This window comes from Dermacentor variabilis, chromosome 7 (genome assembly GCF_050947875.1).
Source record: "Dermacentor variabilis isolate Ectoservices chromosome 7, ASM5094787v1, whole genome shotgun sequence".
NCBI lineage: Eukaryota > Metazoa > Arthropoda > Arachnida > Ixodida > Ixodidae > Dermacentor > Dermacentor variabilis.
This window is the reverse complement of record NC_134574.1, coordinates 67,160,471-67,183,901: the sequence shown is the minus strand read 5'-3', so window position 1 is coordinate 67,183,901 and position 23,431 is coordinate 67,160,471. Positions and strand designations below refer to the sequence as shown.

General features: G+C 50.5%; 1 protein-coding gene and 1 long non-coding RNA gene across 2 annotated transcripts in view; one reads left to right on the top strand and one right to left on the bottom strand.

The window, feature by feature from the left end:
* The window catches only part of LOC142587497 (phospholipid-transporting ATPase ABCA3-like), a 130,810-nt gene that overhangs the window by 20,338 nt on the left and 87,041 nt on the right, over positions 1–23,431 (top strand). Inside the window, exons 3-5 of the mRNA XM_075698551.1 lie at positions 14,834–15,015; positions 17,160–17,303; positions 22,859–22,976. Of these exons, the coding sequence (XP_075554666.1) occupies positions 14,834–15,015; positions 17,160–17,303; positions 22,859–22,976 (444 nt within the window). The remainder of the gene's footprint in view (positions 1–14,833; positions 15,016–17,159; positions 17,304–22,858; positions 22,977–23,431) is intronic.
* Positions 18,447–19,805, bottom strand: LOC142586824 (uncharacterized). The gene is made up of 2 exons (XR_012829254.1): positions 19,683–19,805; positions 18,447–18,728 (listed from the first exon to the last, which is right to left on the bottom strand). It is a non-coding gene; the product is annotated as an uncharacterized LOC142586824 (long non-coding RNA).

The following is a 23,431-nucleotide window of genomic DNA, read 5'->3' as shown; positions in this document are numbered from 1 at the left end:
TAACTCTCACTGCTGTGCGGACAGTAGAGTAGCCCGACCCGTGGTTGGTATGTGAGCCTAAACGCTGAAAACTAGATGCAGCAACCAATCGAGGCGCACTTGCTCTTCCTGGAAAGGCCGAAGATCCTCTTGTGACGTCGTTGCAAGGTACACCTCGACAACACCGCAATATAGAGCTCCCGTCATTGAAGCCAAGAAAATCGCCTCCTAAATACGATTTGACGACGCGACGAAACAACAGCAGGACGACGCGACTCAGCCGTGACCCGATGCCACGCCATAACTGTAATGCAAGACCACGAACCACCGACCTTTACGTGCTTCTCAACGGCCACGAAGTCACCACTTTAGTGGACACACAGGCCGACGACTCCGTCATGAGTGGATCCTTCGACGGCAAGTTGAATAAAGTTAAGGCCGCATGGTAGGGTCCCTTAACCGGGACACCTGGAGGACACGCAATTACGCCGACTGGAATCGACACGTCAAGGGTTACAGTTCATAAGGTTTACCCACGACGCCTTTTAACTTGCCACACTGATCGCGGTGCGGTTTCTTGGGTACGTACTTCCTAAGCGAAAATTGCGCGGTCTTTAACTGAGATTCAAATCGATAACGTTGTCCACGGACGAAGTGATACCGCCTGAAAGGAGTCGGGGCTAAGACTCGAAGATCAAGTAACCATCATGATTTCAGTCGGTACGGAAGTAGCCAAATAAATCGAATCCATCTTCGAGAACGAACAATATCTACTTCTAGATCTTGAAAACAGCGTCTCCAGGGTTATCGTGCACTTGCGCCGAGTGAAAGCAAAAGGGAAGTTGACCAACTTCAGCCAAGTATATAAACCCCCTCAACAAGGGCACAACGACCCCATACATGGACGAATTTACTGCAGTCAGCGATGTGTTTATCCTCTCGGATTCCACCTACAAGGACAGTGCGTGTTCCTGAATGAGATTGCGATAATAATCCCCGTGTTCTCAAGCGCAAGCAAAAACAGCTGAAAAATCTCCTCCATTAGTACACAGGCTGCTTTTCGTCGTCATCAAGGATTTGAAGCAAACCACTGCCTAAGCGTCTCATAATATTCAGTATGAAACTGCAGCACGCACAACAAACGGGTCACAAAACGAAAAATTAGACAGCGCATGTGTTTTACCTTCGCTTTGTGCCTCGTCTGTTGTGCGTGCTGCAGTTTCATAATGAATAGCTACGATCCCTTCCCAACTTCCCGTATTTTGACAATCGCATAATAACCTAGGAAAGCGCTCAACTATTTACTCCGCCAGAGCCTGCACCGTGTTCGACTCGAGAACGAGAAGCCATAAAGCAACAGGTCAATGAAATGCTACGCGTCGATATCAACCAGCCGTCTAACAGTTTGCAGCGGCACGACCATCGCCTCCAGAACCGGTTAATAAGATGGCTCAGGGGCATGTAGGGCGAGAGTAGGACATGCTGGCGCTCTATCTGAACGGGCGCGGTACCATGGCTGGTCAGCCTAAATAAACCGTGGTCAAGGCGGCTACTTCTGCGCGCCGTCTCCCGCAAATTGGTGACAGCGGACGACCGAGCCCAGCCATGCCATTGCCAGAGCATCGACTGTACTAAGGTGAGTGACGCGGTTGGACGGGGTCCGGCACACGTCCAACGGTTGTAAGGTGTCTGGAACTTCTGCATCGACATGCCGGGCATCTGGGTCATCCAGCTGGATATCCACTTCCTCCTAAGTTTCAGGCTCCGGCTGCCTTCCAGGCTCGGTTTGCCATCCCCCGGCCCCGACTTCTACGAGGACTTCCGGGAAGCCGTCTGCACACTGCGGCACCTCGAGCGCTAAGTCACAACAGCTCTCGCCGTTTGAACCGTCGCGTCATTCTGCGTCTTGTCGTCCCACACAGCCCGCGTCCGCCTGCGCCGATCGTCAGCACGCGCCGGCCCCAGCATTAAACTTCCACTCAGTCCGGGAGCCTCCTGCCCAGCTCAAAGGCAGCGGCGCGACGGCTCTTTCTAAGCAATTCACTGGGCCAAAGGCAAGTGCTTTCGGTTATTGTACGGCTCGCAGTTCTTCTTTCTTGGACGTTAACGCAAGCTGTCCTCTTTCCGTTCTGGGGAACCTCACTCATCACCAATTCAGAGACTCTCCCACCAGCACCACTAGGCACACATTTCTCTCTCGAAGGCACGGCGACGCAATAGACACAAACTTCGCGATGCCTTCGACGACCACCGCAACACTGATGCTATCCGCATTCGAGATTTCGCCGCATGTAGCAGCAGGCGAACCTTGCGATGTTCTGTGTTCGCAAGTTCCGCAGATACAGGGCTACCGAAGTTTAGCAGGAGCAGGTCTGCCATCTGGTTGCTATCTGGTTTCTTAAGATCAAGAATCACTTCCACATCAACAAGGGTAGTGACCAAGACTTGCGCTATCTCCACGCAAGTCGCCAGCTGCCAGACCGTCTTCTTTCGGATCCCCGGCCTCTACCAAGCACGGGCATCTATGAGAACCTGTGGCAGGTCGTGATTTCGCACTACGGCCTCACTGTGGCTGCGCCTCGCGTAGCAACCTATTCTGCCGATGCTGCCTTGTACATCTGTCACGGGTTGCGGAACCCGACACTAAGCACCACTGGCAATGCCAGTACCGACACTACCAACGCCACTGCCACCATTACACGCAGTTCGACGACACCATCTTCAGCGTTGATATCCTCAACGGCCTGCATTCTCAGTACGCGGCAGAGGCTGCGCAATACGCCTCAAATCTGCTTGCCTAGTTGCAACGAACAAGACAACGCGTCTTTTGCGCGTATATCCATCGTGCTTCGCACTAGAAAGGGGACCCTACTGAGGTGCGGCTATCTCCTCCAGAGTCGGTGAAGAACGCTCACGGGCATGTACCTCGAGGATAGAACATGCTGGCGTACGACGTTGAATGGCCGCGGAACGATAGCTGGCTGGCCTAAATAATCCGTGACCACGGCGGCTACTTCTTCGCGCCCCCTACCACAAGTCCGTGGGTGTATGATGTAGATTTAGCCAAGAAAAACGGAACTCTGCGTTTCTGTGTGCATTATCGCCGCCTGGACAAAATGGCGAAAAGGGCGCACATCCCCTCTCATGGACAGACGACGGGTTGGACTGGCTCTGTAATGCAAAGTATTTGTTGTCGATAGACCTCAAGACGAACTACTGGAAAATTGAGGTCAATGAGAGGAATGAAGAGAAGACGGATGGCCTTCATTACGGCAGACGGCCTCGGTGAATTCAGTAATACCATTTGCCATTCGGTCCAGCTCGTAATAGATAGGGTATTGGCTGGCACGAAATGACAGACCTGTTTAGGCTAACTTGATGACGTCGTCTTTTTTGTCTGAAACTTCGACAATCCCTTTCAGCGCCTTGCGCAGCTGTATTAAAGACCATCAAGTCACCTGGGCTGACCCTCAAGCCAGATAGGTGCTGCTCCTTCTTACGAAGGTATTCTGTTCCTAGGCTATGCCATTAGCAAGTCAGGACACCGTCCTGATCACTAGAAGACAACTGCTATGGCACACTTCCGCAGCGCGCCGACGAGAAGGAAGTACGCAGATATTTTGCTTTAATCATTTATTACGAGCTCTTCGTCAAAGATGTTTCCGACATCGCCACGCTATTGACCCATCTCACAGATTTAGATGTCGAGTTCTGGTGCCGCAGGTCCAAGCATTCAATAAACTGAAAGGACACCTGCTGTCGCCGCCGGTGCATTGAGACTTCGACGTCGCCGCTGAGGCGGAAATCCTTGCCTACGAAAGCAGCGTAAATCTCGCCGCTGTGCCTTTTTAGAAGGGAGACCGAGTTGAAAGAGTCGTTGCTCATGCCAGCCAGTCGCTGTCGAAAGCAGAATCCGTCCACTTATTCTACGACGGAAAAAGTGCCTTGTCATTATTTGGGTTGCGGGCAAAATTGCATCCTTATCTATACGGCAGACCTTTCAAAGCCGTAAGCGACCACGATGCAATGTGCTAGCTGGTAAACATAAAGGTCCCTTCAGGGCGTTTCGCACAGTGGAGCCTACAACACCGGAATCTGTTAGTCCGCACGGAAGAACTGATGCCGACTGCCTCACCCGCGCCCTTGTTCCACCACCGGTGTAAGACAAGTACGATAACATTTTCCTAGGAACAATTATAGCTGATGACTTCGCTGCGCAGCAGCCAGCAGACCCGCAGATAAGAAGCTTTGTCGAGTTCTTGGAACCTACTTTGTCATGGTATTTAAGAGCCGCTTGTCTTCATTTTTCTTGGAAAACGACGTCCTCACACAAAAAAGCTTCTCGCCAGTCCGCGCCAACTACCTTCTGGCATTGCCGTCAACACTGCGGCCATAGGTTCAATACGCCCTTCAGTATGACGCAATGGCTGGACATTTAGGTTTCTCCCGCACGCCCGCTCGGATTCAGGAGAAGTATTACTGGCCACGCCTCAACGTTGACGACACGCATTACGTCAAGAAGTGCCGACACTCCCAACGACGCAAAACACCACGGGCAAGGCCAGCGAGATTGCTACAGCCGATTGAGCCTGCTTGACGATCATTTGAGATGACCCGGATGGACTTTTTGGCACCTTTCCCAGCGTCAACATCCGGGAACAAGTAGATCGTCGTGGCCATCGGCTCCATGAACTAGCTTACCCGCCACGTCGAAACAAAAGTCCTACCCAAACTTTGTGCGGCGAAAGTAGCGAAATTGTTCGCCGAGAACATCCTGCTGCGATATAGTGCGCCGGGAATTCTCATTATCTTGAGAGGAATGGCATCTTCTGCTGAGCTTACTTAAGCCATCCTGCAGTTTAGACAGACAAGCCACCGGAGGACAACCGCCTACTACCCGCAGACGAATGACCTGATGGAACGCCTGAACAAGACCTTCGCCGATATGTTAGCAATGTACGTCGACATCGAACGCAAGACGTGGGATGCCGTCCTTCCGTGGGTGACAACCCAGCATTGCAAAAGACAACGCAGATGACACCGTTCAAGCTCGTTTATAGAATGAACATGGCGGCTACGCTGAACACCATGCTGCCCCACGACGCCGACAAAGAAAGCCTCGACGTCGCCGCCTATCTACGTGACAGCACGCCCAACAACGCATCAAGAACAAGCAAAAGACAGCCAAACCTAAGTGCAGTACGAGCCCGGTGGCCGTGTTTGGGTTTGTGCCCCAATGCGTCGGCGTGGACTCGAAGAAAAGCTACTGCGACAATATGTCGTACCACACAACATCCTTCGACGTGCTGGCACTCGACCCGCCGCGGTCGCCTAGAAGCTATGGTGTTGCGCTGCTAAGCACGAGGCCGCGGGGTCCAATCCCGGCCGCAGAGGCCGCATTTCGATGGGGGCGATATGCAAAAACGCTCGTGTCCTGCGCATTGGGGGCACGTTAAAGGTGCCCAGATGGTCAAAATTAACCTCGAGTCCCCCACTATGGCGTACCTCATAATGATATGAGGGTTGTGGCTCGTAAAACACCAGAACTCATTCATTCATATTGGCACACGGGTATATGAGGTCATGTCAGAGGGCGTTACACACTCACAACGGCGGCGCGAGACCTGAAATCGTCGACGTGGTGAGTAGCAAGTCATTACGCGGCACCGATGTTTTTGAACCTTATTTCTCTTTTGCGTTGCTAATTTTATGTACTGTGTGCATTTTTTCTTAGCTCCCGTGTTTGTACCGTCGTGACGATGCGTTTTTAAGAGATAGACATTGACACACATTGATAGGTTTATATATACGGTGAACGTTCACTACGAAACAATCATTTTTGCAATGTTACTGCTCAGCGCAAGACGCGTCCTTCTGTCTATGAATTTCCTTTAATGTCGTCGTTGGTTCTGTCCGTTGTCTGTTGTCACCGGACCTTGTGTAATCTGATCTTATGCGCGTCACTAATTATGTAGTACTTTCGGGAAGGCACGCGAGCACTAACAATTACGCTGGAACCTTCGACGAGCCACGTATAAAACATGACCCACTTGACCTGCAGATAAGGTTTTGGGGATCGACTCATGGGCTCGTCGCCAGCGTTCTGCGGTAGTACAACTTGTTTTCGTGGGCACAAAGGTGGATCCAATAAATTGTTAGCTTTATTACTCGCCATTGAGCCACAGTCACTTCTTTACCATCATGACAACGTGACAAAATGCCAGCGTTTTTGTTAAGTTTAACAAAAACAAAGAGACGAAAGTTAGTCACAGGCCTTAATCGTCAATCAAGGTAGCATGTTTAGAAGAAATATTCATGTCAACAAAAACTTAGCTAATAACAGGACTACTATTAGTTCAGGTGCTTCTTCAACAATGTTTAATTAAGAACTCTAAAATTAAAAGTTGCCGTAATAAAGGAGGCTGAAACATGCTTAGTTTAAGTAGAATACTCCGTGCTGACTAGGTTTGAGTTAATGCGGAGCAAGCTTTTCCTTCCTAAACACTCCAGCACAACTAGCCTTTCCAGAAAATTGTGTTTTAGTACAACATCCCTACATGTCGCCAGGGTCGCGCTTGGGCAGCTTCGCGTTGTAGTAATTTCGTTAATATTCTCTTACATCTTGCTACGGGCGAGTTGGTGTGGCTGCTTACTTTGAGTAATGGGGCTGAAATACTTAGAATTTCAGATGCATTCACATAATGTGGACTCTGGTCACAAGGTGCAAACATTACCTTAGTGGTAATGGTGGTAGAAAAGAACTGGGCTGGGGTTTTCCCTGTGAAAATTAAAGCCAGAAGTATGTAGCCTCACACGCGATCATTTGGCAGTAAGGTTGGAGTCGTCCACCCCAGCACTAGCTGCTCTAAGCGCAAGCGTTTCCGATCGGACAACGGCTGGCAGAAGAACGTTCGGCTGCTGCACTGGATCGTTGTAGCGAAGATGATAAATGCATACACGTTGGAATAAACGACTGAAGTTGCTGAAGCATATCGGGAGGGAATGCGCACAAAGTGGCTGTTTGAATATCGAAACAAGTGCACTGTTGAATAAAACCTTCCGAGAACCAAGCATACTGAGTGGGCTCAGTCAAGCGCAGGTTCCGTATTTGATAAATTTTCTAGAGCGATAGCTCCACTGCTCCAGGTGCGAATACAGAAAACGCCTGGTTCCGTAAATCTGACCTCCAAGCACAGCCAAGATCAAACTGGGACTTAGCCTGCCAATGCTGGCGGATGCTGCGTACGCCGCGTGGGTGCCCATATCTTCAAAGCGATCTGCGATGTGGACGAAGTGCGCGCTCGCGCGGGCCTCATCTTCAAAGTTATCTCTGCTATGTGTACAATGTGCGCCCAGTGCTGGTAGCATCGTATGCGCTGTGCTTTCGACGCTTAGTTCGCGTTGAAGCAAGACGCAGCGTGAAGGTCAATTTGCTCGCTCATGTTGCCGCGCCGAGCAGCGTCTGTGTGTTGTCTTATGGTGCAATTATATAGGCAGTTGTTGCTGACGGCTCCGAGCAGCGTCTGTGTCCTATCCCAAAGCAAGTAAAATCACGCTACCGCTCGATCAACTTGCTTTAACCGCGTCCAACCACGACTATTATTTGTGAGGGAAAAAACAATCAGGGCTGGCTTCAGGGATAGTTGGCCTGCAAAGGCTCGCGGCGTGACGTAATGCGCTTCCTAGTTTCCTTCACGACGAATGTCGTACTACACCAACGCTAGTTGGACGCTATTTGTGTAGTTCTCTGAACATTCACTTTTATGTAGCACATCTGTCCACCAAGTCCTGTGGCACATTCGCGTGGTCGTTTGAGAGCTCTCCAACCATGCTACGAAAATGGTGAAGAGCACTTTTAAAGCTCTTTTACAAAAGTAACTGCGCATGGAAATGATGATCCTGCTTCCTTATCTTTAGTGGAACTCGCTATATGCGATCGTTCCTTAATTGCCTTAACGATCCTTAATTGCAGCAGCAACTTTACTACCGTATTTGTGGTATGTCAATCTTGATATATACTTTATTGCGACCGCAGCTATACGGACACTTCAGGCGCATTTCTGTCGTCGCCATCGCCGTGAGGTTCTGCATAAACTCCAAGGCCGATGATGATGATGACAAAATGTATTTATTAAGGGATGGCGCGAAGGCCTATACTGGGGAATAGGAAGAGGAGGGGGGAGGCATATTCAGAGCCGTCCTAGAAGCTGCGCTGTCCTTGGCGAAAGCCAAGAGCGAGTCCAGAATGACCCTGTCGGAATCCATCGAGCCAGTTGCCGGTCTAATCCACTCCTCGTAGGACGACACTCGCACCGCCCTCAGGTGGTGGTCCCGCTGCTGAGCGTGTCGCTGGCACTCCCAAAACAGATGGGCTGCGGATGGCCGCGTGGCGATGTCGCAGTCAGGGCGCCTGTGTGGCGTCTGGAGCGCTTCTTGGTCCGCGGAGGCTGTGGGATGGCCGGGTTCCTGCGATGGAAGGGAGTTGGGAGACGGAGATGGAGATGGAGGGCGTCTTTCCCGGCGTGGCCGGTACTGCCGCCACCGCTCCAACACATCCGGTGTGAGGACGAAGCAGGAACGGAGCCTATGCAGCAGCACCTGCCCCGACTTGGGAAGACCCGCTGGAAGTGGGTCTAGGTCTGAGGGCACACTCGCACAGAGTTCCCTCTTGCGTCGGTTGGCTGCTGCTCTCAGAGCTCTGTCTGGGTCATACGGGGCTCCATTTGCCGTGTTGCTTGTGCTGGTTGTGAGGGTTTGTGAAGGATCCCGGGAGACAACGCGGTTGGAAAGAAGGGCGCGCGCCGCCTCATGGGCTCTCTCATTTCCCTCGATGCCCAGGTGGCCAGGGATCCAATGAAGTGTTGCAGTGACCCCGTGGGCCTCCGCACGCCTTAAGGCCTGCTTGACGAGGAGTACTTCCGATGATGCTGTGTGGCGCGACTTGCAGGCATGCAGCGCATACTGAGAGTCGGTGTATATATCGATGTGTTTTGCTTGCGTGGTGCTTGAAACTCTATCTAATGCCCAGACTATTGCGCGGAGTTCAAGTTCCGTTGTGTCGTCAGCATCAGCAGTTGTAAAGGTAGAATGTGTCTCACAAGAACCCACTAGGTGGTAGGCGATTGCTCCCTCGCTGGTGCGTGGGTCGAAAGCTGCGTCAGTGTACACTTGTTCATGGCTTGGCGGTGCGTCTGCCAATGTCTGCACATGACGCGCAGCGAATGCTGCCCGGTGGTGCGCATGTTGGGCGCCCATGTTTCGGGGCGTTGGTGTAGTGTCGATGACAGCAATGTCATCCCACGGTGAGATGTCGGATGGCAGTTGTGGCAAAGTCGATGTATCCTTTCCCATGTAGGCCAGTGGAGTCCTGCCTTGTCTGGTGTTCTTCACGCGTTCCTCGTGTCCTGCCTTCGATGCTTCGATGGTTGCTCGGAGGGTAGGCAACTTCGCATAGCGATGTAGCTCCTCGACACGTGTGTGTTTCGGGAGCCCTGTGATAACACGGAGAGCTGATCTGTGGAGTACCTCTAGCTGTGTCCAGTGCCGAGCAAGCAGGTCATAACTGCGCGCTCCGTATATCGCTCGGGATGTCAGCAAAGCACTAACAAGCTTTCGGCATACGTCGGTACCAGCACCGCCCATGCGGAAACAGATTCGTTTTATGAGGTGCAGAGTGTTGTGCTATGTCCGACGAAGGCCTGCGAGCCACACATCCGCTGTGCCTTTGCGGTCAATAGGTATCCCGAGAACGCGCACAGATTTTTCCGCTTGCTGCAGCGTTTTGCCTGCGAGAGTGAGCGTGAGGGCTGCTTCGTCCTGCGTTTAACCTCGGATCACCACATAGGTTGTCTTCTCTGGAGATGGCCGCATGCCAGTTTGTGGCAGGTAGTGGTCAATAACGCCAAGTGCCGCCTGCAGGGTCTCCCGCTGCTCATCAATTGGTCGTCTCCCGCTGCTCATCAATTGGTCGGGATGCAGTCCATAACGTGATGTCATCTGCGTAAATTGTGAAGCCCAGTTCGGAAATAGCCTCCAGTCGCTCAGCGAGGCCTATCATAGTCAAATTACAGAGGAGGGGTGATAGTATGGAGCCTTGTGGGACTCCCACTATGTTTGGGTAAACCTTCCCGACGTCTCCGTCTACCCGATGGAAAAAGTGCGATCTTGAAGGAAGGAACGCACAAAGTTGAGGGGGCGGCCCGTGATTCCGTGCCTCCCAGCTGCCTCGATGATTGCCTCATGCTTCACAGTGTCAAAAGCTTTACGGAGGTCCACCGCCACCAGGACGCTCGAGTGTCGCTTTGCGCGACCAACTGTCTTTCGACGCAGTACACCCTCCCTCACAAGTAGGAGGCTGTCATGAGTGCCAAGGTTTGGTCTAAACCCTGTCTGTGCTGGATGAAAGCGACCCTCTGTTTCTAGAAAGTGAGATATGCGTGTCAAGGCCATTCGCTCCGCCAGCTTACACGTAGTAAGTGTGAGAGATACAGGGCGCATGTTCGACAGTACATCTGGCTGTTTGTTTGGTTTCGGGATGGATGTGACTATCGAATGCTTCCATCCTGCCGGGATTTCACCGTTGATCCACACTTCGTTAATCTCCTCGAGAAGTTGCTTTCTTGCGTATTCTTCCAGATTCCTCAGAGCCGCCCACGTCGCGCCCATAGCCTGGCGCGCTGCGCGCATTGATGGAAGAAAGTGCCTGTTCGAGCTCGAAGAGTGAGAATGGGACCTGGATGCCCTCATCGGCCACTGGCGGCGTTTTCCGGTAAATGTCGACGTTCGGGGGCGTCCACGGTTGGGGAAAAACGTGTTCGCGGCATCATCTTGGAGTTGGATGACTGACTGGCTAGTTTTGAGCAAGACGTTTGAAATAGCGCTGCGTGTTTTACGCTGACCTGTCATAGCCTTGAACGTGTGCCACACCTTGTGGAGGCCAGTTCTTTCGTTCAATGATGAGCAGTGCTGGCTCCAACGTTCCCGATACAGGCGCTTGGCGTATCTTCTAGCGATGGCAGTGCGACGTCGAAGTCGCACATGGTCGCGATGTCGTCGGCCATTGGCTTCGTACGTCAACTGTGCTCGCTTGCGCGCATCCCAAAGGTTTAGCATATGTATGTCCGGCGCCGGAGCATCAGCTCTCACCTCAGTCTCAGTAGTGGCCTTGCGCAGGGCGCGTGACGCCCGCTCCCGTACGGATGAAGTCTTGGGTTGCTCCGCAAATGCTCTTCTGTAGGCATCCCACCTGATCGAGCGCTCAGTGCGCACGGCCGCACGCTTTCGTCCCACGTTCAAAGTAATCCACAGTGGATAGTGGTCGCTGCCCCAGGCGTCCGGATCGCATCGCCAGTCTTTCACGTAGGCTGGTGTGGATAACGTCAGGTCTGTGGTCGTGTTACGTTGTCCACTATGCAGGGCGGCGCGGGTGGGGTAATCGGTGTCATTTGCGAGCACTAAGTCAGCTGACTCCGTGGCTTCTGCGAGTGCCGTTCCACGGGGCGTGTGATAGTCATAGCCCCACTGCGGATGCTTGGCGTTGAAATCGCCACCTATCAGGAAGTCGTCGTTTGGGTAACGTCTCCGCAAAGCGCGAATCCACGTGAATGGACCGCTTGTACGGGAGCTAACTTCAGGGCGCATGTATACCGACACCAGCACTGCATTTCGCTTTGCAATCGGGCAACGGACAGCCACCACCTCCTGCACGGCAGTCGAGTACTGAGAAGTGTCAATCTGCGTTTGAGGAATGTCTGTGCGGACAAAGACAGCCGCTTGTCCCCGTATTACAAATTCTTCGGCTGCACTGGCGATACCATTCTGCTGCGGGTTTCGGTGTCGTTTCCTGTTTCTATGCTCTATTGACGGTTGGTAATAACCATTGAACTGCCGTAGTGTCCGATCTATGCCATTAGTTTCTTGAAGTAAAAGCGCAAGGGGGCGTCCGACACAGTCAAGCAAGAGGTTCAGTTCTGTCGCACAAGTCCGGAGCCCTCGGCAGTTCCACTGTAAAACGTGTGGAGTGGGACTGTCGAGGGCTGTACGCGAAGCCGGGTGGCTATTGACGCGAGGCGAAGAGCTGTTGAAGCAAGCCATATTGTCGTTGGAAGTGCTTCTCCTGCGCTTGGAGGAGAGGGTGCAAAAGTTGTTGTACCAGCAGAGCCAGGTCTGTCTGCTGTGTCGTAGTAGAGGTTGTTTCTTGCATTTTAGTGAGCTCCTGCGGATTGCATGGCTGCTGCTGTCGCTTGGCACGAACACGTTCGAGCAGTGCTGCATGCCTTTTTTTGTTCTCTTCTAGTTTCCGCCGCAGTTCGACGTTCTGTCGTGCGAGTTCTGCAATCTCAGCTTCTACACTGTCTTTCGATGTATCAACCAGCTGCGATGGTCAAGGTAGCATAGGTGTAGTATAAGGTGAGGAGCTCGCTGGTTTGTCTCCACTTGGTTGAGTTCGCTTGAGCGCTGCTGCGTAGTTGAGGTTGCAGCCGTTTCCTCCCGTCGTTGGTTGTGCGCAGTTTTTTGACACAATCTCGTTCACTGCTTCCTTTATGGTACGTGGCTGCGTTGAGGTGTTTTCAAGTTCAAGTAGCTGCTGCGTCGATTTGACGTCATGGCACTGGACAGTTATAGTGCGGCTTCTCGATCGGTGTGCGCCGTGCCTTCTACGACGAGAGCGGGGCCTTGAGCGGAGTTTCTTAGCAATTTTTGCGTCGGACTTCCGTTTAGCTAGACACTTCGGGTCAGTCGCCGTGTGACCTTCTTCTTCACAGTTGCGGCATCTGGGCGTCGTCTGTTTGCATTCATTGCCAGTAGTGCTACCTTCGTGTGTCTTGCCGCATGTAGGACACACTGCTTCGTGCGGGCAGACATCCTTTTTGTGACCAAAGCGATGACAACGATTACACACGATGCTTTTAGGTTCGTAAATTGAAACTCGGGTGATGCGGCCGTAATACACGACTCTGTTAGGGGGGTGGCGTCCTTCAAAAGACAGTCGTGAGCGCCACGTTTACCCATGGTTTCGCGACTAGCACAAAAGTTTCTGGCGGTGTTTCATTCTCGGGCCGCGTTTGGCTGTGCTTACGGCGTTGCACTTTCCACGCTCCTTCGTCACGGCAATCTTCAAACGCGCCCTGGGAGAGGGCTGCGCGTCTCGAATTGTCTCTAGCTTCTCAGTTGAGTTTGCGTAAGAAAACAGTTCTTGAGACGCGTGCAATGCAGTCTCTGCTTGACGTGGCGTTGTCACATCAGACTGTAGGCTTGAGGATGTGTTTGCATGTCGTCTTCGTCACTGGAAGGGGCGGACGCGTCTTCGTAGGTCGATGATGTGAAAGAATCTTGCCGCGTTCGTTTCGATACCGCACTGGCCGTCGTTGATAGATTTGCAGAGCGGTCTCTATCACGACACCCGCCGTGGTTGCTCAGTGGCTATGGTGTTGGGCTGCTGAGCACGAGGTCGCGGGATCGAATCCCGGCCACGGCGGCCGCATTTCGATGGGGGCGAAATGCGAAAACACCCGTGTGCTTAGATTTAGGTGCACGTTAAAGAACCCCAGGTGGTCAAAATTTCCGGAGTCCTCCACTACGGCGTGCCTCATAATCAGAAAGTGGTTTTGGCACGTAAAACCCCAAATATTATTATTATTCTATCACGACGGTGGCGGCTGCGGCTGCGTTCATTTGGTTCCCTATTGTTCTTTCGTCTTTGGCGTTCGCGTCTATGTTGTTGGTCAGCGGTAGCATGCCCACAGCGTTCTTCATGCATCCCAGCAGAGCGTTCTGTGGTAGACGCTTCCGGAACGCCTTCGGGACGTGGCCTAGCCGCTTTCTGGCCCCAGTCTTGAGCAGGCGTCATCAAAGCTGATTGTCCCTGGCGTTGTTCATGGTCGTCAGATGGAGGTAGCTTCGATGACCCGGGCTTGGTCATCAACGCAGTCATGGCCATGCATTAGGCTTAGCAAGGCCGCCCGCTGGCGCGTAGAAGTGGCCGTAAAACGGCCAGAAAGCAACGCACCTTTCCGAGGCTTGTCTCGACGTGTGGCCGAAGCGACACCGATGAAGAGGATGTGCGACAGACGATGGTGAGACGCGAACAGCGCGCGTAACTGTCGAAAAGAAACGGAGCGCCAGGAAAAGACGTGCGCTCGCATCCGAACCGGAAGTTGATCCCCAAGGCCGATAAAATCGTCGCCGTGCCCCATATGCTGTAAGTGCGAGTGAAAGCGTGCGAGGATGTACCCGCGATGGCGGCTCAATCTCGCGCACGCAAGCGAAGAATTCGTCTTCCGTCATGCGCAAAGCCCTTAGGGGGGGGGGGTGAGTGCACGAGTGTAGCATGTTTTGCTCCGGGCCGCTCTATGTTGAAGGCCATATGCGACGGGGAAAGAATCCGCCCGTGCGCCGTGATTTCTCGGGTTAATTCGCGCTGATGCGAGACGCAGCACAAAGGTCAATTCACTCGACACTGCTGCCGCGTTTCCTCACTCCAACGTTCTGACAGCAAGTTTCAGCGCTCCTCGAGTGAGATGTGTTCATGTTTACTTGTGCGCGCCTGATACCACCCTTGTTAATTTAGTTAGTATGGCTATGTTTACAAGTTTACACAGCCGATAGAGCTACTATCCTCACTGCGTACAGCTGCCCAGGAACACCTTGGTGGTCCAAATAATTGCGGAGTTCCCCACTACGGTGTGCCTGCATCATAATGAAATGGTGCTTATTGGCACGTAAAACCCCATAATTAAATATTTTTAATTTACTGTTGCAATCGACGCTTCGCTTTTCTAGCGAATCTGGCACTTTTCCTTATTTTAATATGTAGTGTAGCAATGTGCGCATAGCACCACGCTCTTTTCCGCAGACGTGCCGTTCGGCTGGCCCGCCATCTACCGGAAGGCGCTGGGTAGGGACAACGTGACCCCGTTCACCATCATGCTGTGCATGGGCGCAAGCTCGTTCGTGTTCAGTGTCGCCATCTGGTATCTGGAAGCCGTGCTACCCTGGACCAACGTGGTGCCGCTGCCGCTCCACTTTCCCTTCATGGTGCGGGCGGAAATGTTCCAAATTTACGCTGCTTCGCATTCTTCCTCTACATAGCGACCTGTCTAACGAATGGATATGTGCAGCCAATGAGCAACTGAATTTGTTGCATATGAACGTGCCCCCAGACGCCGCGAGGTCAGTGAGCTTGTCGGCTTTGTTAGGCGCCGCCACTACAAAACTGTGACTAGTTAGTCGAAAGATGAAATTAGCACTATTTAGGGATTAAGTAATAATAAGCGGTTGAAGACAATAGGTTTGTTGCAAATCGGTTGACTGCGAGCAGTGGACAGAAAGACTTCTGGACAGAAGCAACATCATTACGGGAAGGGTCCACCATACAAGCGTTGATTGCCACACAGCACTTGATTGGCGCACTAATTAGAAAAAGGGGTGCTAATTCCTGTGTATTAAGCAACTTATGCTGACTGCTTAATGGAGCTAGTTCCGGACACATGCGTTCCTATATTGTGCAATTAATTATCATTTATGTTTAGGGTAAGCTTGCTTTGCTCTGCTTTCGAAGGCGATTAAAAAAAAGGCTATAATAAAAAGCCGTAAATTTAGAACAGGGACTATTTTAGAAAGTTGAGGGCAGTGCTTTTTAATATGGTGGCAGTTCTGAAATCTATTACCAGTGGATATGCTTTGAGAACTCACATGATTCAAGAACAAGTGTGCCCAAAGGTGATTTATTAGAGAGTTAATTATTAATTCTCTCAGCAACATGTAAGTAGCACGCACTTCTTTAGCGGTGAGCTTTTGTAGTAGATTTGTGCTATTCATCACTTTAGATATTACGCGCGTATATAAGCGGTTTCTGAAAAAGTTTGCAGCCTCATATTTGTGATTGTAATTCGGGATGCGTTGTTTATAATTTATTAGTTTCTTTTAAATTTTTCTTGTCAGTACACTCCGCCTCTAGAGTAATCCAGCTCAAGCAATGGAATTGGTGCTATCTGCCTCTAGCGATTCGAACGAACAACTTTGTTAAGATCCGAAGCCCGTGTATACGGCCTATGTTCTCTTGTTTTGAAAAATGATGGAACGCACATGGGAATGTGTTGATGGGGGGAATAAGATGGAATGTTACTGATGGAAAAGTTAACCAAATAGGGCTGAGGCGATAACGTTATCTGAATTTTATTTCATTTTCTTGTCAATATTGACATTTTTGAAGTTCGTTTCATCTTACAGTGTGCTTGTCCAATTCAGGAATGATTTATTCTTAAATAGTTTCGTGTCACAGCCCACGTAACTGTAGCGTAGGGTATTTTTTCTGAGGTGCAGTTCTATAGATTTTAACGCGACAGCGTTAAGGGCACGGTGTCGCATTCGGAAATCCGGTGTCGGCGTCGTAGCGAGCATTGTCATTCTCTGAGCAAGAACTACCGTATATATTCAGATATATGTATATGCGACGCCTTGTTATACGGCATGTGGTATGTCTTGTCTTACATTCTTGTCTTACATTCTTGACAAAGTTATTGCTCGGAATTTTGAGAATGACAGCCCACAAACAAATGGCGTGAAACAAAACACTGACAGCGTATGCTTTTTACGTTAAATTTTCTCAAACAGGAATTTTAAAAGTGCGAAAATACAACAGAAGGCTGAAAACGATGCAATTTTTAGGCGCGTCCGTGCACTGGCACCGGGATGGGCCCGCGCAAGAGGCCGCGTTTCTGCCAGAAAGGTAACCTTCATTCATAACGTTCACCGCCAGCGTTTCCCGGCAAACGTTACGCTTACATAAGGTGTAGTTGCCGTGAAGCGTGAGACGCAGTCAGGGAACTTTGATTGCTGTCGATCACCTGCCACTCTTAAAGGTGGTGCTTCTTCTCATGAAGCCATTTTCGCCGTTCTTGTCGTTTCTTTTTTTTAATGTTTTACTGATGCGACACCTGGCTTTACAGATGAAGTGCTCCTTAGCCGACATCGTCCATTCATGCAATCAGGCCTCTAGCTTATGCGTATTCGGTTTTAGGTGATCATATCTATTCGTGCCAAACTAAACACGACTCTATTCTATTCTAATAAGAACTGCTCTTCAGATTGTCAATATAGATTTCGTAACGGGTAAGCGCGATGCATTTCTCGATGACCAACGCGTGACACAATCTGCTGTCGTCTCCGTGCTTCGGCAGGCGAGCTATTGGAACGTGATCCAGGAGGAAATCAAGGTGGCGGGTAGCCAGGAGAGCACCCACTCCCAGGAGGAAGGCCAGGAGAACTTCGAGGAGGAACCACGCCATCTGTTGCTCGTGCTAGAAACCATCGACCTATGCAAGGTTAGGAGTCGCAGTCGACTAGCTTTCTTTGTTCTGATAGCAACTATATGGACCCTCCAGGCGTATTTCCGGCATCGCCATCGGCGTCGCCGTCAAGTTCCTTATAAAGTTTAAGTGCGATAACATCGCGACCGCGCACAGTATGCTGCGAGTGCGAGTGGAAGGGTGATAAGGTGAGGAGAGAAGGGTGGTGGAGCCCATAGAGTTTCTCACTATAATACCTAGAGGGAAATCTGGCGCCACCGTCTATGGGAGTTTCTTAAGGGGGCACCGTGCCGTCATGGGAATGACGGTATATGTGTCTGTGAGGCTCGTGTTGGCTGGTGTTGTAAGAGGCTTCGTCTAAAACGTGGATATGGCTACATAAATAACGCGTTCTCAAAGTAAAATCTTAATGAAATGTTTCCATTCACGCATATTACATCTTTAGTCACCCGCACTGCATCACCAAGCGAAGAAAAGCAAGAACAGACGACCAACTGTTTCAGAGCGAGCGCGAACCTTGTCGTCTGTCCTCTAACTTTAGCGGCCCGCTGATATTTTTTACGTAACGTATAGTCGTACACGCAATAACAAGTTTTCATAGTTAACCAAAACATGTTTTCGCGTAATAATAAAGCTAAAACAGCTTTTTACGCGCTGCTTTAGTAGGAAATGAATCATTGTGACAGACTGAACGGTACTTGCCAGGCGCGTCTTCAAGGTGTCCTGTCTCTCCGAGAACGATGTCAATCCGAAGTCACAATATAGACGAGAAAACCATGGCCAGGCGGCGCTGCTGCGCCTCCCCCAATGTGGAAACGCCAAGCAGCGCGGTCGCGTCGTGGCGTAGTCTCCGCTTTGTTTGCATTGTGCCGTTCGCGCTTTTCTTCGCTGCTCGTTCTCACGGCGCTCCGTTTTCGACGGCGGCAGATTTGCCTGCTTGTGCAACAGCGATGCAAAGATTGCCGTGCGGTTTCAAGAAGGTTGCCGACGCCGACAGCTTTTTTTCGTGGCGGCAACCTCACGATAGGGGAGCGTCTGCTTCCGAACGTGTACGGCGTTGAACAAATTGTGGACGGTGATGTGAGAGTGAAAGCCAAGTGCGTGTCACAGGTGTCCGACAAGATCGTATATGACGTCGAGTTAGAGGTACGCACCATGTTCAGAAATTTAGCCACTTTTATTTCAATTGCAACATAAGTCACACTGGCAGCAGGAACTTCTGTTGTCATACTACTCGATGACTGCAGATCCATTGGGCTGCTTCTTGACGGTTCCGTCACTTTACAAAGGCATGTTCTGGAGTCTGTTTCACACGTGTCTTGCTGCTGCTCAAGAGCTGCGTCGCTGCAGTACGAAAGCACATGTCCCGGTGGTGCTGACTGCTGAGAAGACTGTTGTGATTGCCATTGGTCTGTTTGGCGCCACTTCCATCTGCATCGCCTATAATTTAAATTAAAATTAAATTATGGGGTTTTACGTGCCAAAACCACTTTCTGATTATGAGGCACGCCGTAGTGGAGGACTCCGGAAATTTCGACCACCTGGGGTTCTTTAACGTGCACCTAAATCTAAGCACACGGGTGTTTTCGCATTTCGCCCCCATCGAAATGCGGCCCGCATATAAATGAAACAGTAAGTGTGCCTATTTTTTGTGGGGATTAAATTACTCCCAATAATATGTTTGCAAAGGTAACGTTCCTGTGATTGTGTGCATATATTATTCTACAAGAGTGGTACCACTACAAGTTATGATACTTGCACACTTAGATACTTAGAAAGCATGGGCAAACAACAAAAATAACGCGCACGCCTCGAGCTGCTGCTTTCCGATCTGCCGCTTCCCGACGCACGCGACGACCGCGGCTTGCATTAAATACGGTCTGCTACCACACAAAAGTAGCGCGCGGCCCCTTTCGTTATACCTGCACAACTAGTAATTTAAGTTGCAGCGCTTGGAAAAGGGAAATAATTATCTTGAGCTCGTCCATGCCGATCGCGAGTGAAGGCACAGTGCAATCAAATAAATTCGGGGGTTCCAAGTGCCAAAACCATGCCAGAACCACGAAATCATTATGAGGCCCGCTGTAATGGGGAGTCTCAGGGATAATTTTAACCTCGGGGGGGTTCTTCAACGTGCACAAAAATCAAAGCACACGGTAATAAGGGTGTTCTTGCATTTTGCCCCTATCGAGATGCGGCCGCCGTGGCTGGGAATCGAGCACGCGTCGTAGAGCTTAGCGGCGCAACACGCATGCATTTACCGCTAACAAACGGCGGATGCCACCACAATTCAACAACGCGACACGCCTAAACAAACGGCCGTGCACTAAAAACAGGCACATGACTATTCCGCTTTCAAGATATTACACGCGAATGCAAAAGTATGAAGCTTACTTGACTCGGCGCACTGCAGCTATCCATGCTTGTCGTCTGTCCTTCTCGTACCACTTCCCAGGAAATCTGTAGAACTTCACGGGCGGCGTACGACCTTTCGTGTCTTCGAGGCTGCTGTGGCAATCAACAATACATATCAGTATTGCGTGCCACCTTTCCTGGCTGATGAGGTCGCACTCGGCATCGCAAAAACCACGCGCACGAGCGCTCCCGCCGTACAGAACACGGGCGCGCGCCAGCGCAGCGACGACCCACGAAACTTCCATCGGTCCGCTAGGGGAGCATTCGGCGCTGGTGCCGTGCGGGCAAACTTTAGGTTGCCTCGTCTATACCGGCAATCCCATGCATACCACAGCGCAGCAGCGCCAGATTTCCCTCTAGGTAATAGTGAGAAACTCTATGGCGGAGCCATCTAGCGCGTACTAGATTAAGAGGCGGGGAGGAAGCGCGCCGTCTTCCGTCGCGCACAATGCAGGACGGGAGGGGGGAGGGTGCGACGTTCCACTCCAGTGGTGGATGCGTACGGCGCGGCTAAGCGCGATCATGAAAGCGATCTGCGACGGGTAAAAGAGTCAACACGCGCCTAGGGCTCACGGTTTCTTTTACGCTGTGTTCTCGCCTCTTAGTTCGGCTTGAAGGAAAACGCAGCACGAAGGGCAAGTCGCTCGTTGCTAGTGCCGCTCATCCTCACGCGAGCGTAGTGACACCAAATGTCCGCGGTCATCGAGTGAGGTGTGTTCGTGTTTGCCTATGCACGCGCGCTACCATGTTTGCTAGTTTAGTCAGTGAGCGAGTGTTTTCAACTCTACACGTGGTGTAAAACTACCATCTTTATTTCGTATAGCTGCCTAATAATTTGCTATCGCTATCGATGATTCACCTCTTGGGCTACACTGAGACAGTTTCCCCGTGTTACTAACTTTTGCAAGGCTAGCACACTTCTACTGTAGTAGCTGCTTTGAACACGAAGTATGTCAAGGCGCGAAATTATCGTTAACACACCATCAACCTATTTTACCCTATTTATTTATTAACCTCCTTTATTTTATATGTCGTCCCTCAATCTTTTATCACTCATCCGACTTCATGCTGTTCCTGCAAATTTTCTTATTACGCCACTCCGTCTGATCCCTTTGTGCCATTCGGGTGCTTTTCCTTTTTCTTGATACTTCTTCCGGAGCCATCCGCTATACGTAGCCTCTCATAGCAGTATACAGCGGTGTATTTGTCGTGTTGTTAAACGTGTTTGGAACACAGTTAGCGCGCGCAGACATGAAATATTAACGCGATAGCGTTAAGGAGCTCGTGTCGCAGAAAAGCCGGTGTCGTCGGCGTCGGTGTCGGCGTCCGCGGCGTTGGCCGTGAGCGATAAATCACGGCAGGCACTTCATAAATAAAAAGCAACTTTCAAGATGGGCTGGGTGGGAATCGAACCAGGGTCTCCGGAGTGTGAGATGGAGACGTTACCACTGAGCCACGAGTTCGATGCTTCAAAGCGGTACAAAAGCGCCTCTAGTGAACGCGGTGTTGCCTTAGAAACGAGCTGTTTCTAAGGCTCAGGCGTGCGTCGCTTGCTCAGGCGCACATTTCTTTGTCGCGCCGAACGCTGCGTTGCTCGACGCTCACCGCGTCCGATGCGGGGCGCGTAGTCGCTGCGCCGTAGCCCATTGTCTTACACCCCTTGGCGGGTCGACGGGAACGCTGTCGCGTTCAACTCTTCAAGGCGAAGCTTAAGCGTCCTCCAATTTTTTTTGACATATTTTAGACTACATTTCACATGATTTAAGGCAATAAATGTTTAAAGGCAAGCTGACAATGCCGTGCTAGTAGGAGCTGCGGTAAAACACGTAGTACAGATGGTATGCAACGCATGTTATACATGGTACATAGTCAACCCGTTTAGGTCGAACAAATTGTACAAGGTTCGCAGGGAGAACGTACGGTTATTCGTCCCGCTGAGGTGGAATACGTCAACCGCCGTACGTTGCTTGAGTGGCAAATTGCAATGTCTAGGTGGCTAATTGAAAAAGACCTGCTAAATAACTTTCTAACTGTTGACTTTGAGGCACGTGCCCCAATTGAGAAATTGAAGCCAGGAGTAGTGCCCTCACGTCTTCCTTTTCGGAAATACTAAATTTAGCACCGTTTTCGATACAATCACCTTCGAAATCTGCTAAAAAATGTATTCCTGTTAGTTAGGATTGTGGGGAACTGCGTGAAGTACGCTTTCGGGAAACTGATGGCTTGAACTACCATGTATTTTGCACAGCTTAAGGTGAGGCGTCTCAGAAAGTAGTCATAGGGTTGCAATTTCTTTCGACCAAAAGTTACTCCACTTATTCTGATTTCTTATTTCGCAATTGGAGCATGTGCCACAAAGTCAGTTATTTCAAAGTGAACGAACCTTTTTTATTGGGTTCATACGCATTGCGAAACGTCGCGCGCAGAAAGTTCTCCTCTTTCACAAGTGCTCGTAAACCATAGAAAAACGCGGTGACTCACGGGTAAAAATCTAAGAACTAAATAAAAGATGCAGTATGAATCTGCTTCCAGAAAATATATAGAGACAGATACAGAAAAGAGAGGAAAGGCAGGGAGGTCAACCAGACTAGAGCGCGGTTTCCTACCCTACACTGGGGGAAGGGAAAGGGGGAACAGAAAGAGGGAATTCCAGAGAATAAGTTCGTGAAGCAAACGCAACGTTGTGTCACTATTTTCCTCGTCTGTTCGACCTAAAATGCTTGTTCCGGTAGCGCCCATGCACCTTGACACATTCAGCGCCATCCATTGGCATACCTCATCAGTACCCTATATTTGTGAAATAAAACCCCACCCGACGTTGTATCTAGGTGGCTATAATGACGTTCCGTTGCCGAGATCTAGGGTGCGGCTTCGACCAAGACCGCGGCGGCCTGAGTTCGATAGGGGTACTGAACAAAAACGCTCATGTTTTCAGATTTAGGTGCATGTTGATGAGCTGCAGGTGGTGAAAATTAATCATAATTCATCCACTACGCCGTGTCTCATAAGCCGATCGCAGTTCTGGTACGCGATTCCCCTGCATCTAATTATTTAAATTTTACTTCTATTCACAGTCTATGCGGCCTCCCCATTTATCCTCTCGATTTCGCTGTTTTAAGGGGTTCAGTACAGAAGCATTTATATGCACATCGCAGGTGTACCGTAACAAGTTCGCAGTGGATCATCTGAACATGCGACTCTACTACGGCCAGATCTTCGTACTGCTGGGTCACAATGGCGCTGGCAAGACCACCACATGCAGCATGTTATCCGGTGAGATCTCACCTTCGTGCAAATATTTGATTGCGAGTAAACAAAGTGTGCTTTTCGCTTACGATTAGTGATGATCCGCGTTTGAATTAAATATCTTATGTCTGTGGGGACTCCTCAAATGGGCCGCTTTCTTCCTCAACCGCAGCGTTAATTTTCATCATTTTATAGAAGACTTCGCCGAGTAGCATTAGTGGCAATAATATCTTACTGCCAGCTTTTCTTATTTATCTTGAAATATAAGGGAGGTTTGTTATCGGAAGGATTTTTTTTTTGCTTTCAAGCAGAGATTACAGTACACTTCACGCACTAAGCAACTTCTTAGGCTTCATTTTTTACGTTATTTGCCACTACATAGTGAGCCTGCAGATCTGGGGATCTTGGTGGAACACAACGTATCGTGACATTTCTGCAGCCTAAGGAATACAGCCTTCTTTGAGTCATCACATGTTGTTCCT